This window comes from Molothrus aeneus, chromosome 27, assembly GCF_037042795.1.
Source record: "Molothrus aeneus isolate 106 chromosome 27, BPBGC_Maene_1.0, whole genome shotgun sequence".
NCBI lineage: Eukaryota > Metazoa > Chordata > Aves > Passeriformes > Icteridae > Molothrus > Molothrus aeneus.
The window spans coordinates 4,149,840-4,167,556 of NC_089672.1; the positions used below are offsets into that span (position 1 = coordinate 4,149,840).

Genomic DNA, 17,717 nt, shown 5'->3' on the forward strand with positions numbered 1-17,717 from the left:
TTAGGCAATCAGCAGTGTTCCCTCTGGTTCCATGATGATGAGGTACATTCACCATGAAGGTACTTTTAGGTGGATATTTTTCCTCTCTGTTGGGAATTTCAAAGCAGCAGCACCCACCCATTCCCAGCATTCCCTCCATCCCGTGGATTTCTGCAGTCCTGTGGTGAATGAGATGGAGGAACTGCTCTGGCTAAAGAATCCCTGAGCCCTCAGCACAGTGGAGGACCTGCACAGAGCACACTTGTTATAGCCATTGTTGCAGCTCTAAGCTGTCCTGATGTGTGTGCTTGTTTGGGGGGGAATATGATTTCTTTGGTTTTGTTTTTATTAGTGTTTTCCTCATTCTTATGCAGTTCATTGAGTGTTGCTACCCAAGACCAGTTTCAGTCTGTGGGTAGTCAGCTTTTATTTAAGTACAATCCTATACTGCAAGACCAACTGACTTGTCAAACTGAAGAGCAGCTGTAAAAATTACCTGTTTAAAAAGAAGCAGTATACAGACTCTCTGAAATATTAATAATATAAATGCATGACCTGAATATTCTGTCTGTTGCTTAAAGACTAAATGCAATAGCCAAATGCACTAATAAAGTAAATTTCATATAATAAGCTGATTTTATCCTACTCTGTCCACTGAATAGAGTGGTCTGAAACTGTAAACTATTTGTCTTAAAGCAAGAGATTTTGATAGGCATGAAATGGTAAATGCACAGTCCAGCAGAAAAATAATTCTGTATTTCTGTTCTTATTTAGCCTGACCCTTTTGAAAGCACTGATCCTTTTACATCTTCCAGTATCTCTTCAAAAGGTCCAGGTAAGAAGTAACCATTTTATGATGAGGTATCTTTTTATGAAAGAATCAAATACAAGAGTTGAGGATAAAGAGTCTTGTGAACCATTGGCAAAAAGCATCATGGTCTTGTCACAGTTCATGAGAGTTTTCTTCTCAAATTTTATGAGACATTATGTCACTGTTTTCTTCTCATATTTTCCCTCCAAAAAACTGGTAGGAAACCTATTGTTTTGTGGAATTCTCTCTGAACATCTAAATGCAAGTGTGTTTTAGTTTTGTGCTTCATTGGCACCACTAAGCATTCCCTGTAATTCTTAAGTATTATTCAAAATAACTTTATTTTCTGCATATCTGTTCCAGATCCATTTGGAACACTGGATCCATTTGGAAGTGGTGCTTTCAGTGGTGGTGAGGGATTTGCAGACTTCAGTCAGATGTCAAAGGTAAAGGTTAAAAGGAAAGCAATTGTCCTTTTAAAAATGTATGTACAGACACTTTCTAAAAGAGTGTGATATGATTGTAACTTTTTAGCTGACAGTCTGATTTTGTTAATTTTCTTCCAGCCTCACCAGCTATATAGCAAAGAATTTTCCAACCATGTCAGATATGGCAAAGTCTTACTAAGACTGGTAGATTCAGTAGGGATAAATACATTTTTTCACAAATATTTTCAATGACCAGATCAGGAAAATTAATTAACTTGTAGTTTTAACTTGTAAGAAGAGGTAGTTGTTGCAGATATTAATATATTTCAGTGCCCAGCCTTCATTTAAGTCCTGGAATTTGCTTCTTGGTTACTTCATAGTAAGTATCCTGACTTGTTTCTAAGCTTACCATAAACACATTAAGGTTGGATAAGGCCTCTAAGATTTAGGTCAATTTTAACAAAATATTATGCTACTAAATAAATGTAACCTAACCTTACTCAACTCTTAACAGTCAGTCAGTCTCTCCCATGTTTTAAGTGTGCAATTTCTGTCCATTTTAAATAGCAGATGAAGAAAAAGGTTCAGGACACAAATGAAAAAAATGGATAATTGGAAAGGTCTTGGTCTTCTTTCCTGAGGTGGAGTTTGGAATTTAGTGAACTCAGTTCCCAACTCCTTACATTAGTGGAGTAAATGTTAAAAATAAAATAGGTTATCATTTCCCTTTGACTAATTACATTTCTTGGTGGTTTTTTTCCTCCCCTACCTTTTGCTATTTTGTTGTAGCTCTCCACTAGATGGCAACAGCCTTTACCAGTAGACATGGCTGGCTCGAGGTAGAAATTTTAGCAAAAGTTTGACTGCGATTTTTACCTTTTTCACAAAACTCCTCTTTCTTCATTTCACAATGATAAATTTCCCTGCATTTCCCTTTTGTGCTTCTTAATCACTAGGAGAGTCCTTTAGAAAAGCTGTTTGAATATAGGAAGATTTAAACACGTGCTTTTGGATATTCCCTAAGGTTTTGACTAAAAAGTCAAATACCTATGTGTGACTTCAGGAAAGCCTGGAATAAAGTTATCCCTTCTGCACTGTTTTTCCAGGTTCTGTCATGGTTCTGTTTATTAGAGTGAAGGTCAGGCTGTGGTATTACTGTTCATTGCCAAATAGTAAAAAGTCAAGTTTAACTTCCTTTTATTTCCTCATCAACTTTTTTTGCTGGGACTAAAAGTTCTAGAAGTACTTAAATGATGAAAAGCATAAGGTCTTTGATTGTCTCTGGAATCTTAGCACCTCTGTCTTTGGCCATTAGCCTCTTACACCACTTACAATTCTGTACATCTGCCCTCAGATTTTGAAGTCAATGCTTTTACTTGACTTAACTGTAGCTTCATGAAACCACAGGTATTCTCCAGTGTGCTTACATCCCTTTTCTTTTCTTTTTTTTCCTCATGTAGTCAGTACCTTCAGACCCCTTTGCCTCCTCTTTTGGAGGGGCAGGATTCACAGATGACCCTTTCAAAAGCAAATCAGACACACCAGCATTACCACCCAAGAAAAATGTCCCTCCACGACCCAAGCCACCCAGTGGTAAGGAGGTTTTCTTCTTTTAAAAGCTGCTTCTTTCAATTTACAGTGTATTGCTGGGTGTAAGAGCAAGTTGACAGTCTGCTATCTGTCTTATATTTCAACCATGGAGGAAGATGTGAAGTTATTGGTAAATTGACAAAATTATCAGTAAACCAGACTGAAACTCTTCAAAGTGGAGAACAGATGATGAGAGTGCTATTACAGATCTATAAATTCACATGTGGCAGGAGAAAACAGGGGAAAAAAGCCCTGTATTTTCCAAGTAGGCAACATATAAGATTAGGAAATGGCATCTTTAAAATAAAAAGGTTTGTTTTTATATGGTAATAGAAATTCAGGATTTATTTCTACGTTTGCCAGAGAATATGGTGAATGCCAAAAAGTTTAGATAATTCTCAGAAGAAACAGAGAACAACAGGGTGTCCCAAAAGCCAAATCCTGGCTCCAGCTCCTTTGTAGCTGAGTAGCAAGGCAGTCTGACTGTGGCTGCATCTTCATCTTGCTTTGATGTTCTTCCTGAGGCATCTGCCACCAGGTGCTGCCAAGGTCAGGGTGCACAGTTAGACCTGTCCTGACCTGTCTGCCCAGCTAGGATCATTTAATTCACACATTACTGTGTGAATTAAACAGAAAACACTTTCTGAGCATATATGGCTTTGTTCCTGCTTGGAGTCCGTTATTTATGGAAATCTGGGAGATATATAAATCTCATGAATTGAAAAGAAGATCTCTCTCAGTGGAGCTTCAATTTCTGTTCTCCCTGTAGTTGTTTTCAATCTATTCAGCTACCAGTGAAACTGTTTAAAGAACTGAAGCCATGTAGTTTCAAGTCTCCTTTTAACAACAATGGTAGAGTTCAGTTGATATCAAGAGGGAACTTTCAGTTGGCTCAAAAAAAAACAACAGATGCTAGATGCTGCTTATGGGGTTAGGCACAGAATTTTGCACTAAACACATTGATCATCATGTATTTATATATCCACAGACAGTATTAGGGAGCATAGTACAAAAAGAGCAGATCCATCATTAATGTCTCCTGCAGGGTGTGGGTTCTCTGCCTTTGTGCTGGTGCATTTTGGAGCAGAGCAGGCAGCCTGTTTGTGACAGGCGTTGTTGATCTGGCTGGTTTTGCACACCAGTTATTCCAGAACAAACTCCTTGGACAATGTGAAAAGTGCTTGCTTATTACCAAGGTATCCTTAATGTCATTACCTATCCCATAAATTGATCCAAGATGTGAAAGATTCCATTTCACACAGTACACTTACAAGCAGACCATTGCAGCAGTATTTGTTCCTGTTGCTGTGATTTTATTGCTCAAGAGATTGTGGTGCACCCAAAAACCCTGAAAGCAACAAGTGAGAGGATTTTATAGGTGAGTATGCATGTAAAGTTGTCAGGAAACGCTCTAGGATTGTGAAAAAGCCTTTGAGGCAGTTTGTTCTATGCTTGCTTTGTGTATTTTCTACTATTTTCTACTACTCTACTAATGAGTTTTCAGTAATTAAAAAAAAGCAAACCCACACAATACGTCATGTTGACAAATATCCATCACTAGGACAGACATGAATAAAAGGAGAAATAGAAATGCTAAAGGGAATCTTATTTCACATTGTGAATGATGTTATTTTTCCTTATTTGGTTTTCAAGGAAAGAATGCAAATGGCCATCTTTCAAAAAAATATCTACATAAAATATTTTAGAGTTAACAGGGCCTATATAAAGTTGGATGATTCCAATAAATACTAGATATACCCATGTAATCTCTTATATGTAGTTTCTTTGTATTTCTTGTTAGAAACATGGTTACTCTTAGCAAATGCAGTGTAATAGTAGCAGGAAAGGTGAATACTGACTCACCCACGTGAGGGTTTTTGGCTTTCTGTGTCCTCATTCCCTCTTTTGTACATACTGAGGAATGTGGGGAATATTCAGCTGTATTAATATGTTTTTTATTTAGACACATGCACTCAGCCTTTAATCAGTTGGTTAAAAATGGTTTAAGTGTGTCTCTTCCCCCCTTCTAGGGAGATACACTCTTTGTGAGGCTCCACGCTCTACCAAAAGCAAATGTTGTTATGATAAAATAGGCTAAGGAGGAAACAACAGGTTTTTTTTTTTTAAAGCAAATGAGCCTCGTGTGTTTATGCAGTTCTACTCCTCCCTTCCTTCCACAACTAAAGCAATCTTCAGTGGTTACTTAAAGCATGAAAAATCATATAGTAATATAGTGTGATTGTAGCGAGAGATACGGGCATAAAATGTGTGTTAGAATGGCCTCAGCAAACAAACAACAGACAAGAAGCTTCCGTTGTTTCTTACCTTTCTTACCTTGGTCTCTTTAATTAAAAAACAAGTAAGTGATAAAGATCTTGCTGAAGGATGAATAAACGCTAATTATTATCAGACAAACCTGTAATTTGCCTTTCTGTTCCATGATTGTACTCTTTTTAGTAAAACTGTTCTTTCTGTTGGGGGGGGGAGTTAATATTGAAAAACACTTTTGTGGTTTGGTTGCATTTTGGTAGGCAGGTGCAGAAAGCTCTGAAAGGAAACTTTACTTGTCCTCAAACCTCTGCACTCAAGTAGAAAATATAAATACTTTTGCAGAGTGTTGGAAGCTGTCTGATTTCCCAGGCTTTTGATAGTGGAAACTAAACAGGATCCACCAGGGATTGTTCCTGATTAGCCCTGATTTGGTGCTTTTCTTTATGTGAAGCTTTTGCACGTGACATGCAAACATTGTCTGATGTCCCATTGAGGGATTGCACTATGTCCTTGGACCAAAGTGTGCCACAGTTCTCACTTTGCCCATGGGTCTCTTCTTTGTCCAGATGAAGGAGGAGTTTGACATCAGGTCTCGTTCCTTCATGAAAACAAAGAGCAAACAGAGCAAACCCTTGCAGCTGAGCAGAGGAGCAGGAAAACACTTAAATGGCACATCCTGAGTTGGAAGGGACCCATCAGGACCATGGAGCCAGACTGCTGGCCCTGCACAGGATACCCCAACACTCTCACCCTCTGAAGGGCTGAAAGCATTGTCCAAGCACTTCTTCAGCTCTGACAGCCTTTGGGCTGTGACCCCTGCCCTGGGGAGCCTGGGCAGTGCCAGGCTGGAGGGGCAGAACCTTGCCCTGAGCTCCATGCCAAGGCCTGGCCCAGCTCCAGCCCTGGCTGGGCTCCTGTCCCTGTCCCAGAGCAGAGCTCAGCCCCTGCCCCTGTGCCTGCCCTGGGCAGGAGCTGCAGCCCCCAGGAGCCTCCCCTCAGTCTCCTGGGCTCCAGCTGAACCAGCCAAGTGCCCTCAGCTGCTCCTCAGCCCTTCCCCAGCTCCGTGTCCCTCCTTTGGCCACTCTCCAACAGCTTTGGATCCTTCTGATCTCGTGGTGCCCAAAGTGCCCCCAGCACTGGAGGTGAGGCTGCCCCAGGGCAGAGCAGAGCAGGAGAATCCCATCCCTTGTCAGGCTGGTGCTGCCCTCCAGAACATGGTGACACTTTGGGCTGCTGGGGCACACTGGTGACTCAGGTCCAACTTTCCACCAACCAAGGACTCCCTGGTCCCTTTGCACGTGGCTGGTCCACAGCCTCTCATTCCCCAGTCTGTCCCTGCATCCAGGGCTGCTCTGGCACAGGGGCAGGATCTGGCACTTGACATGTTAAATTGAGGATTGCCCAGCCCTTTCCTTTGTCAAGATCTCTGTGCAGCACATCTCTGCCTTTAAGGGAATCAACAGCTCCTCCCAACTACGTGTCATCACCAAACTCACTTAAGTCTGCCTTCCAGTCCCACATCCAAGTCCTTCATGAGGAAGTTGTCGAGCACGGCTCCTGAAATGGAGCCTTTTGGACATAACCTGTGTTTACCATGTAGTGACAGTCAGAGCAAAAGGCCTTCAGGTGTTCCTGGAAAGACCTCTGACAGGAGTTTGTGCTTCAGGGGAGCTGCTCTCTTATCCAGGTTCTGGACACAGCCTTCACACAGCGTGTAGAGAAACTTCTCTGCTGCTGCAGGGGGTGTCAGTACCAGGATTGCAGTGGGTCATCAGGTCTGGTCCTACACACCCTGACCTGTTCTGCTTGTAAAGTGGAAATGGGTTGGTTTCTTTGGTTTTAGTTGATATTTGGGTTTTTTCCACAGCTGGAACATTGAGAAGCAGCTGTGATCTGAGTGTATTAGTAGATAGTTCAGTTCACAACTCTCTCTGTGAGAGGGAAAACCCTTGTGTGGCATGGATTAGGTACCCTGAGATCCATATCTTTCCTTTCTTGAGTACTGAGATTAAGAGAGGGTATGACAATCACAAGATTATTTAATTAGATTTGTATCTTGGGTAGAATCTCAGCTTTATGCTACTTTTGTTCATCATAAATAATTTTCTTTCTTTCTTACTTTATTGTTGACCAGTCTGTCAAGATCTTTTAGATATTTCAGAGTCCTAATCTGATCCTTGCTTGGTCCAAGAGAAATCTCATGTTTGTTTTTATGGTAAAATACTCTTATTGAGTATTTATTCAGCATAACAGTTTGGAAGTTAAGTGCAGAATCTCTTTTTTAAAGAGAATTGGAGGAAGGTTAATAATTCAGTGAATCCCAGTAGAGACTAGCAAGGGGAAGGTGTTCCAGAAGGAGCAAACCTAGATACTAGTGTACCTCAAAGCTCCAATTTACTGTTTCATGAGAAGATTTGGAACATCACTATCTCTGTCCCATATTTAAGATTCTCTTCAGTTTGAGGAAGATCAGCCAAGAAAAAGTTCTTTAGCTCTTCTGACAAGGCTCTTCAAATGCAAATCCCCAAGAGAATGTGGGCATGTTCTTCAGTAAGGTGTTAATCTCCATGAAGGTCCTAATGGACATTAGGTTTCATAGGGCTCCCCTAGGACCTGGCTGGAGTGATTTGATGTTCACCAGGTGCTACTGGAGAACTTGCAGGTTTCTTTGGAGAGGAGTGGAACATTTTGTAAATTTATTGATGTTATGCCTTAAGTAATGCTCCAAAAGCACCGAAGAAACGCCAGTGCTTTGTGTAACGAGCTGTGATAAACAGAAAGCAAATAATAGTAAAGTATCTCAGCATTCTTAAACAAAGGTGCCCTGTGACAAGGATCTACATTCCACTGCACATTATTTTCTCAAACTCCCCTAAAACATTGCTGAGTTCTGTAGATTTATAAGGACATTTTATTTGCTGGCAGAAGACTGCCTGTGGTGTTCAGCACTACGGAACTTCTGCTTGCTTTATATTTCTTATGCAGCTTCTCAAGCTTTATGGGACTTCGGTGTAATTAAGGATAAAAAAATATGAAAGAACTGGTAGACTGAAACCTGTCAGTTAAAATGGCTCTGGCAGGTTCTCACAGATTAAAAATTATGTTTTCTGCTGTGAGCTGCAGATTGAAATCAGTCAAGAGTTCTCCGCTAACTAGTTTCTAGGTAAAAGTTGTTGATTACAGAAAGAGAGAAACAGATTTTTTTTTTTCTTTTTCTTTTTTTTTTTTTCTTTTTTTTAAAGTACAGGAAGCTGCTGTGTGGGTGTCAGTGATTGGGTTATAAGTAAATGCTTTGATCGTGGGACCTAGTGCTTATGCCCCACCCTTACCACTTCCTTTCAGCGCAGCCCCATGCATTCCACATTGCGGTTATAGCAGCGCTGTTAACCAGTGAGATTAACCACTACTGACAAGCATCTGACACATTACTCTCTATGCTCTGCACTCCTTGTCAGGCCCTGGAGTTCCTGAAGGAAGCTGCTCTATCCAGGGAGGATGAGCAAGGCTTGACCCCTGCTGTTCCAGCAGGTCGTGCCCTGCCTCATTGATGCTGTACATGAGTGACGTGAGGAGAGGACCCAGGCATTGCACTCTGTGGTGCCGTGTCTGCCTTTTGTGTGCCCTTTCAGACACGAGAGTTCCTTCCCCACCAGGTTAGCACCACAACAGGAGTGTGTGTGACCTGGGGACAAGGCACACCAAGCTGTAGGATACAATAATTTATGACACCTTGCATTGTCTCGGGTTTTAGTGCTGAGTATTCCTGTAGGCCTCAAGGATGGGAGAGGTAACACACACCCAAGTGTCAGAGAGATAATTTAGTGCCTTTAAGGCTGCTGGTGCATTCAGTGACCCATGCTCCATACCCACCACTCTGTATATCCTGTCATTTTAGTTCCATGCAGGAATACAGTCGGTGTCACCAGGTGCCAGTTGGCATCCTCCAAACAAGTGTTACTGGCCCTGCTCAACTGATGATGGTCCAGGTGCACATGGTTGCTGGAGAAGCTCAGAGACAACATGTTTTTGCCATCAGGAAGTTTGGATGAATGTGATTCTGCCTTAATCCTGATTCCAGGAGTGATGGATGAGGTACCCAAATTTCAGGATGCATGGAGAACCCTAGAACTGGCAGTAGGTTCAAAATGGCTTCTCGTGCAAAAGTCACCCTGAAGCCTCCAGACTGGCACCCTCAGTGTTTCCATGACTTGTGCTGGCAGCATTCTTACCTTTAAGATCCTTCCCATTCAAACCATTCTGGGGTCCTGTGATATTAGTGGAAGAACCTTTCACACAGAGCAGTGTGAAACCTTCAACCTTTCCTCAATTTTTATTGCTTGCTTACAGTGGTTTTCAACTTTTTAACTATGAAAGAATAAAAGTTCTAAAAATACAGGAAGAAAATACACTTTTCAATTTCAGTGTGCTGCTTTCTTGCAATGATTATTTAATAAACACTATTATTTTATGAATTTTAATTATTAAAATAAATTTTAGCTTGTGTAAATGTTATCATTTATGTTGTTATTAGTGAATAATAGAGGTAGTGAATATTATATTAATAGTGTACTTTTAAAATGCTAATGCACTTTAAAAACTGAGGGTTTTTTGGGGCGTCAATATCTAAATAGCAGAAAAATAACAGTGTAACTTGGAATGTATAGAATCTCAGATCATTAAAGGAACATTGAAGTTCCTCCAGTTCTAACCCCCCTGCCTTGGGCAGGAACACCTTCCACTAGACCAGGTTCTTCCAAGTCCTGTCCAGACTGGCCTTGAACAATTCCAGGGATGAGGAGTCCACAGCCACTCTGAGTAAATTTAAAGGAATAACACATTGAATTCATCCTAGATAAGAAATAAATTAGTGGAGTTACTTAGCTGCTGTTTGAAATACAGGTGTTAAAATAAATCCCATTGGTAAATTACTATTCCACACTGCACATGGGGAGTTTGTCAAAAAGCTTTGGCTTTGTTTAGTGATCCATTTATTTTTTGTAGCTTTGGTCTGTGATGGCAACTGAATATTGGCTTTTCAGAGGTTAGTGGTTAACACCTCTGTATTAACCTTTTTGAGTTAAGGGCTTCAGCTTTGTTCCCACAGTTTTTATTTATTTATTTATTTATTACTTGTTACGGTTCTGAAATGTTAAAATACTGAAAAAATATGGGGGACAGTAGCCTGCCTTGGGTTAGGAAGCATGACTGATCCCTCAGAGAGACCTGGTTCTGTGGAGCTCCAAACCTCAGAGCAAACACAAAGATTTGCAGAGTGTTTGAGTGACTAGAAATTATTAGAAAATAATAGTAATGATGTTACTGATCATAAATTTAATCAATCAGGGGGTTAGTGTTCAGTATTTCACTAAATCACTAATTACAAGACTGCTAGATGTATTTTGCTGTCCTACCAAAAAAGACAGAAAAGGCTGATTCAAGCAAAATCTGGCTGATAAACTCCTGGTTTTTCATCTTGCCGGTTGGCTGATAAATGATATCTGAACATGTTGGTAGCTTAAAAAAATGAAAAGGGGTCAGGGGTTTCAGATCTTAACAGGTCTTCAGGATCTTAATATTGTGTTTATTGAACCAATCTGCAAACTTACAGCTGTGCTGAATGTTGTAATCCATCACCTACAGAAACTCTAATTCCCTACTTTGGGGTGGCCACCCTTTGCCTGCCCTTTGAAGTGTGGTTGCAGAAGGTTGTTGTCAGCCTCAGAGAAGCTACAAGTGCAAGAAAAATCACCAGCAGAACATCTTTTTGTTCTGTTCCTGTGGTGCAGGGAGCTTGCAAGGGAAATTGCAGATGGATTTGCCCACTCAAGTGCACGCAGTTGTGAAGGGATCTAAAAGAGCTGTTCTGATGGCACTTTGACCTCAAAGCTTTAATGATTAGATACCCAGATAATCACACATATGCAGACGTGTTCCAGATTGCCCTGGACCAAGGATTGTCCAAGTGAAAGTTTTAGATTCTTTGGGGGTGTCTTTTGTACCCCTGGGACAATTTCAGAAGCCTCTTGTTCCTTCTGTGTGTAACCAGCTGCTGGCCCAGCTCAGGGCAGTGCAGGCAGTGTTTGTGCAGCTTCTGCTGCTCCCTTCCTTCGTGTTTGATGCTTCCTCCTCCTTCATGCCAACGATAAATATAGTTCTTTTTTGTATGTGTCACTTCTCTAAATTAAAGGCATTTTATGGTTTGACTGTTTTTGCAATTTTAGACTTTATTTCTCATCTTTAAGGCAGCCCAAGAGCACTGGCAGTGCGCATTGACCTTGTGTTGACACTTTCAGTGAGGTAAAGAAGGCTTAGATCTTTGCTGCTTTTTGAGTTGGACATAAAAATGGGTTTCAGTAGTTTGTTTGCCTAAGATGTGTCTTCAGTGTCTCAACTTGATAAAAATTCAGACTTTACAATCGGTTCAGTGTCTTTCTTATAAATGCAGGCCAAAGTCTGAATGTTCCCATGTAGAAATTTGCTCTATGTATTTAGTCAGATAAATTTTAAAAGAAAGAAGCCATGTTAGTAAGATGGATGTAATTAGAAGTGAGGAACAAAAGAAAGGATTGTGTTAATCAGAAAAAAATCATGTAATATAATTCCCATGATTTAATTTAGATTTAACTCTAAATTATGTGGATTTACTGAAGTTGTGGGTATCAGTGATTTGATCTAGAGCAGTGTATAGAGTTCTGTTCTTTACTCATTGTGAGATGACAGGAGTGCTGGGATGTTTATTTGTGCATGATGCCACACACCTGTTTCCTTAGAACTTTTTCAGCACCCAGACTTATTCACAAGTACCCTGGTGCCTGTTTACCTTTATTTTTTTTCCCCTCCTCTGTAGCCAAGAGTGAGAAAATCAGCCTCGAAGTTGTGACTGACAGGAAAAGTTTTTTTGTTTTTCATGCCTTCTAGAAGACCTGACAGTTACATTAGAGCACAGGCATCCCTTGTTGTGTAGGATAAATGACTCATGGGTGGAGCACCTGCCTGGCCACAAGCTAAAAATTCCATTCACGCTTTGATTCTCTTGTTTATGCTGGCCTCTCAGAGTAAAGATATTTCAGTACTGATGGTTGAAAGAGGTTGTCCAGAAGCTGTTTCAGAGCGGATTCTTGGGCTGAACATGTAACGATTTCTCACCTTTCAAGAAGTTTGTAGATGGTCAGAATGTTTCTCTTCAGCAGAAGTTTTCGGTGAACTCAAGGCGCAAACTTTGCAATATTAAGCAAAAACAGTTCTGAGGGGTTTTTACAGGGGAAAACTTCTCCCTTCTGTTACAAAAAACATGTGATTTTTTGCAAAGAACATTATCAAATAGTTGAGTTTGCAATAGCCCCTGTTGAAGACAAAGACCTCCAAGTATTCTGTAGAAAATTTAGTTTAATGTAACTAACCTTCAGGCAAAGTTTGAAACTAGTAATCATTTTTCCTGTGAGTTCAGTTTCTGAAGATTTTACTCTGCATCACTGGAGGAGCTGGATAATCTTAACCAGGATGGTGGGAATCATGCTGAGTAAGTTGGGAATGAGATGTAAATTTGGTAAACTGCCAAGAGAAAGATGTGCTGGGAGGCACCTGAGGCTTCTTCTGCCATGTGGAAAAACAGGAGAGTGGAAGTCCTGGGATTATATGCTCAGGTATAATCACAGGTATGGACTTAACTTATCACTCCTTATCCTCTGCAACACAGCTGTGACTTAAAGGCTATTTTTCAGTTTAGAAAGTATCCTGGAAATGAGCCCTTGTTTAGTGAAAGGTTAAAGTTGTGTCATTTCCACTCTCTCCTGTTTGCCCATGAGCTTGATCCATCTAGGCTTCAAAGCCAGGAAAAATGCTGCTTCTCATCATTCAGCAAGATCCTCTTCTAAGCAGAAAGTCAGGCCCAGCATTGAACCATAGAATATTGAGAGAGTTCTAAATATTTCACTTCGTTCTCAATACCTTGTAATTCAATAAGACAAATTTTGTGTTTGCATCCTACAAGTGAGGTTATATTTGCTTTGAAATATAGATCTCAGCCCTCCAAACTCAAGTTTGCTGTGGGGTATGAAATTAGATAAGCCCTTTGTATGGGTGGAGTTCACTCTAAGTAACAGCACTTGCTGTGGTAAACCATTTTGTTCATCATCTCTTTTTGCTGAAGTGAGTCCTCGGTGTGGTTTGTGTGCACCACTTGGGTAACTGCTGAAACTGCTGTGGTTTCAGAATAGGACCTGTTTTGCTTTTTTCTGAACTTTTTTTCCCCTGAAACTATTAGCAGAAAAATCAAATAAGGGTTACAACTGTTTGCCTGCCATACCTCAGAACGGTGAGCAGAGTCATGTACAAATGCAACATTTTCCAGCAAATGGAAGATGAATGCAATCTAGGTTATGACTATATCTTGCAGTATTGCAACTTTACCAATGTCCATCAGTAGAGGTGGTAACTCAAACTGTGCTTTGAGTACTTTTGCTTTATGTTGTGGAAAGCCCATCCCCACATTCTTGACACACTAAACTATAAAATTCTTTGTGTAGTTAAGATGGGAGACTTACACTTGCTGTAAGTCAGCAAAGACATCAGAAAGATAACGCTGGTGTTGTTCTTACTAATTTGTGGCTAATAAATGAGTAAATTTGAATATCTAACTGAACCAAACAAACTTCTGCCAGGTCTCAAAACCACGTTTGCAGAGTGTGGCAGGATAATGTGAGCTGTGAACAACATAGAAAAGGCAGTAGTGGAGAGATTTGGACTTGGAGTTGGACTTGATGGTCATCATGGATCATCAGCCTTGTGGTTGATGTATTCAGAGTAGATGCTGCTCTAAAAATTGCTCTGCAAAAATAAACCTGATTGCATAAGGGTTTCCCTCTCACTTTTTTTTTTTTTTCAAAATACAAAAATTACCACCCTATTCTATTCTTTAACATCTAAAAATCTGAAGAAAATGGCACTCAGTGTGTAAAATGAAAGCCTTCAATATCATTAGCAGTAACTCTCATTATATGGTGACATTTCCTCTACAACAAAGTGATTCTTTGTGATCTTTTGTGAAGATGAAGCACGAGAAACCCTAATGCTCTGTGCAGGTTCAAAACCACCCAAAGCTTTGTGCAAAAACCTTAAACAGGCCACCCAGAAAAACCAGTCTTGCTGAACAAATACGTTGCAAACCCAGCATTTGTGTTAACAGTCACCAATTCCACAAAGTGGTTTCGCTAGCAGAATATTTAACCTAAGAAAAAAAGCAGCTTAAAATGGGTCAGTTTTACCTCCATCACTCCAAATTGGTTTTGGGCAATACAGGGTGAGGTATGAGGGGGAATTTACTTGCTGGTAACTGGCAGTAGAGGAAGGGGAAATAACCTAGAAGGCTCTTGTTTTGCCTTGACCAAAAGTTGGAGATGCAGATACTTTAATTCTCTTTGTAATTCTCCAAGGCCAGTTTGGATGGAGCTTGGAGCAACCCAGTCTAGTAGGAGATGTCCCTGCCCATGGCAGGGGGTTAAAACTGGATGAGCTTTAAGGTACCTTCCAACCCAAACCATTCTGGAATTCCATGACTCAGATTTGAAACAAGTTTAAATAAGTTGCTCTTCTCTGTGGAGCATTACACACGAAATGCTGAGTTGCTCATCCCTTGCCAGGCTTGCCTGTCCCCTGGCATGGGATGGCTGTGGCAGTGGTGAGATCTGGAGGCCACCAGGATGGGCAGGATGGAAGCGCAAGACGTCGTTCCAGAGAGCAAAAGGTGCCCTGTGGAAGGGCAGGTGGGGTGAGGGAGTGTCTGTGTTTGTGAGGAGAACAATTTCATGTACAGTCTGTCACTTCCTTCCACTGGCCTGATCTTCCGCTCTTTAGGAGCCACACGGGTCATGGCTGCCGCGGGGATCTGTAGATCCATGTGTCAGATGTGATCCATGTACTGAACCTTGGAAAACAGTGCTGGGCCAAGCTTTAACTTTAACAGATCTCCTTTACCTTCCAGCTTCAAGGCAGCTGAACCAGTGCTGTTTCTAGAAACTTTCTCAAACCTCGCGGACGTGTTGATAGAATGTCTCCCAGAGCAATGGACACGGCCCCAGGGCTGCCAGGGCTCAAGGGGCATTTGGACAACACTCTCAGGCACAGAGTGGGATTGTTGTGGTGGCTGTGCAGGGCCAGGGGTTGGACTGGATGATCCCTGAGGGTCTCTTCCAACTCAGGATGTTCTAGGAATGTTCTAAGTTCCCTGGGCAGTCTGGAGTATCCTTAAGTTTTAAAAATGTTGTGGATTTTCTGATGTGTATCTCTTTTGGTCCAGCCTAAATCCATTCACCTTTTTCCTGATGGAAGACTTGCAGGACTATGACCAAGTTCCCCTCAAATACTGCCAGGACTAAACAAATCCAGTTCTATCTCCTACTGCACGTGCCTTGTTTTCCATGTCTCTCTCTGTCTGCTTGTTCAGCTGGGGACTTGCTTGCTTCCCACTTTGCATGCAGCTCAATGCCTGCCAGTGGTGCCAGTAGTGCACCTCAGTCTGATGTTGGCACTGCACTAATGAGAGTCTGTGTGATTCCCTCTGCTCCATGTAAGCCTGATTTCCTCAGCTCCATGTAAACCTGATTCCCTCAGTTCCCTGGATACCCAGTTCCTTCAGCTCCGTGTAAACCTGATTCCCTCAGTTCATGGGATACCCAATTCCTTCAGTTCCATGTAAACCTGATTCCCTCAGTTCATGGGACATCCAATTCCTTCAGCTCCATATAAACATGATTCCCTCAGTTCTGGGATACCCAATTCCTTCAGCTCCATATAAACATGATTCCCTCAGTTCATGGGATACCCAATTCCTTCAGTTCCATGTAAACCTGATTCCCTCAGCTCCCTGGATACCAAATTCTCTGTTTCATGTAAGCCTGATTCCTTCAGCTCCATGTAAACCTGATTCCCTCAGTTCCTGGGACATCCAATTCCTTCAGCTCCATGTAAACATGATTCCCTCAGTTCTGGGATACCAAATCCCTCAGCTTCATGTAAACCTGATTTCCTCAGTTTCATGTAAACCTGATTTTCTCAGCTCCATGTAAACCTGATTCCCTCAGCTCCCTGGATACCCAATCCCTCAGCTTCATGTAAACCTGATTCCCTCAGTTCTGGGATACCCAATCCCTCAGTTTCATGTAAATCTGATTCCCTCAGTTCTGGGATACCCAATTCCTTCAGCTCCATGTAAACATGATTCCCTCAGCTCCCTGGATACCCAATTCCCTCAGCTCCATGTAAGCCCAATTCCCTCAGCTCCCTGGATATCAAATTCTCTCAGCTCCATGTGAGCCTGATTCCCTCAGCTCCATGTAAGCCTGATTCCCTCAGCTCCCTGGATATCAAATTCTCTCAGCTCCATGTAAGCCCAATTCCCTCAGTTCCATGTAAACCTGATTCCCTCAGCTCCCTGGATTCCCAATTCCCTCAGCTCCCTGCCCACAGGTGCCTCTGCCTTTGGGAAACAGAGGCCAGCTGAGTACAAGGGAGGATGGATTTTGGCTTTTGGCTTCTGGCTTTTGGCTGGTCCTGAGGGCAGGAGAGGCTGAGCTGGGATTTACTGGAAGTTGCTGGATAGGTCATTTATTCAGTGCAAGTTTGCTGATCTTTATTTCCCTTTGAGAAAAGTATTTCCACACATCTGAGCATATATTCATATATAGCATATATTCTGAAGTTCATGAGCACGTACCAAAGTACTTTTCTGAAAAGCTCCCAGGCTATGACTTAGATGTGCCAAGAACACTCTGAAATTTAGGGTTTGATCCATTTCTCTGTGCTTTCCTAGTATGTATATCATAATGGGAATGAATGATAAGATTCCTATGAAATTATAGTTCAAATAATTGGATATTTCAAAGCAACTCTATTGCTACAAATAATGTATGAAATTCAGGTTATTATGCCATAGTTGTAAGTATTGGTTTATTTTAAGAATGTTTCTAGATTTTCCTTTATCAAGTACATATTGCAATCAAGAATGTTCACCCAAGGAATATTTTCCCTGGAAGCTGGACAAATACTTCTCAGGAGCAATCTTTTTCTTTTTAGGTGGGGCAGGAGGGGGAGAAATCTATTTATCTGTTTATCTGACCTCATAAAATAATCTTTTGGCAAGGGGAATTAAAAATCAACCCTTGATGCTTTAATTGCAAGAAAATTAAGTATACACATCATATTTATGAGCATACACAATAATTCCTGTGATGTCATTTGTTGTTGGGGTGGAATATAAGAACAGTCACCTACAAAAGGTGGGTTGTGGAGCAGACACCCCAGAGAGAGGTGAATTGGCCTCTTTTTCTTTGTGTACATGGTGGTAGAAGGATGAACCAATTCCAGGAAAAAAGTCAGAATGCAGGCATTCTGTAAAGTGACAGCTAAGTTACTCTTTAATCCTATTTAACCTTACTTATCTTTAGTGATACATGGTTTTTTATTTTGTCTTCTATATAAAATCAAGCTTAAACTTGAAATATCTCTAATCCTGGAAAATCAAAGTCATACTTGTCAATTTTTTTCTGACCAAAATTCTTTATAATGGGTTTCATCATTTAAAATCTTGATGGTATTAATATTTTGGTATGTATAAATAGCTAAATCCACTTAAACAAAACAAC

At 41.1% G+C, this 17,717-nt stretch overlaps 1 protein-coding gene across 3 annotated transcripts in view; it reads left to right on the top strand.

Annotated features, from left to right (window-relative positions):
- EPS15L1 (epidermal growth factor receptor pathway substrate 15 like 1) overlaps positions 1-17,717 on the top strand; it is a 46,446-nt gene that overhangs the window by 18,043 nt on the left and 10,686 nt on the right. For all 3 annotated transcript variants that reach the window (XM_066566409.1, XM_066566410.1, XM_066566411.1), the window contains 3 exons: positions 754-814; positions 1,154-1,236; positions 2,679-2,811. In XM_066566409.1, coding sequence (XP_066422506.1) covers positions 754-814; positions 1,154-1,236; positions 2,679-2,811 — 277 coding nt within the window. The remainder of the gene's footprint in view (positions 1-753; positions 815-1,153; positions 1,237-2,678; positions 2,812-17,717) is intronic.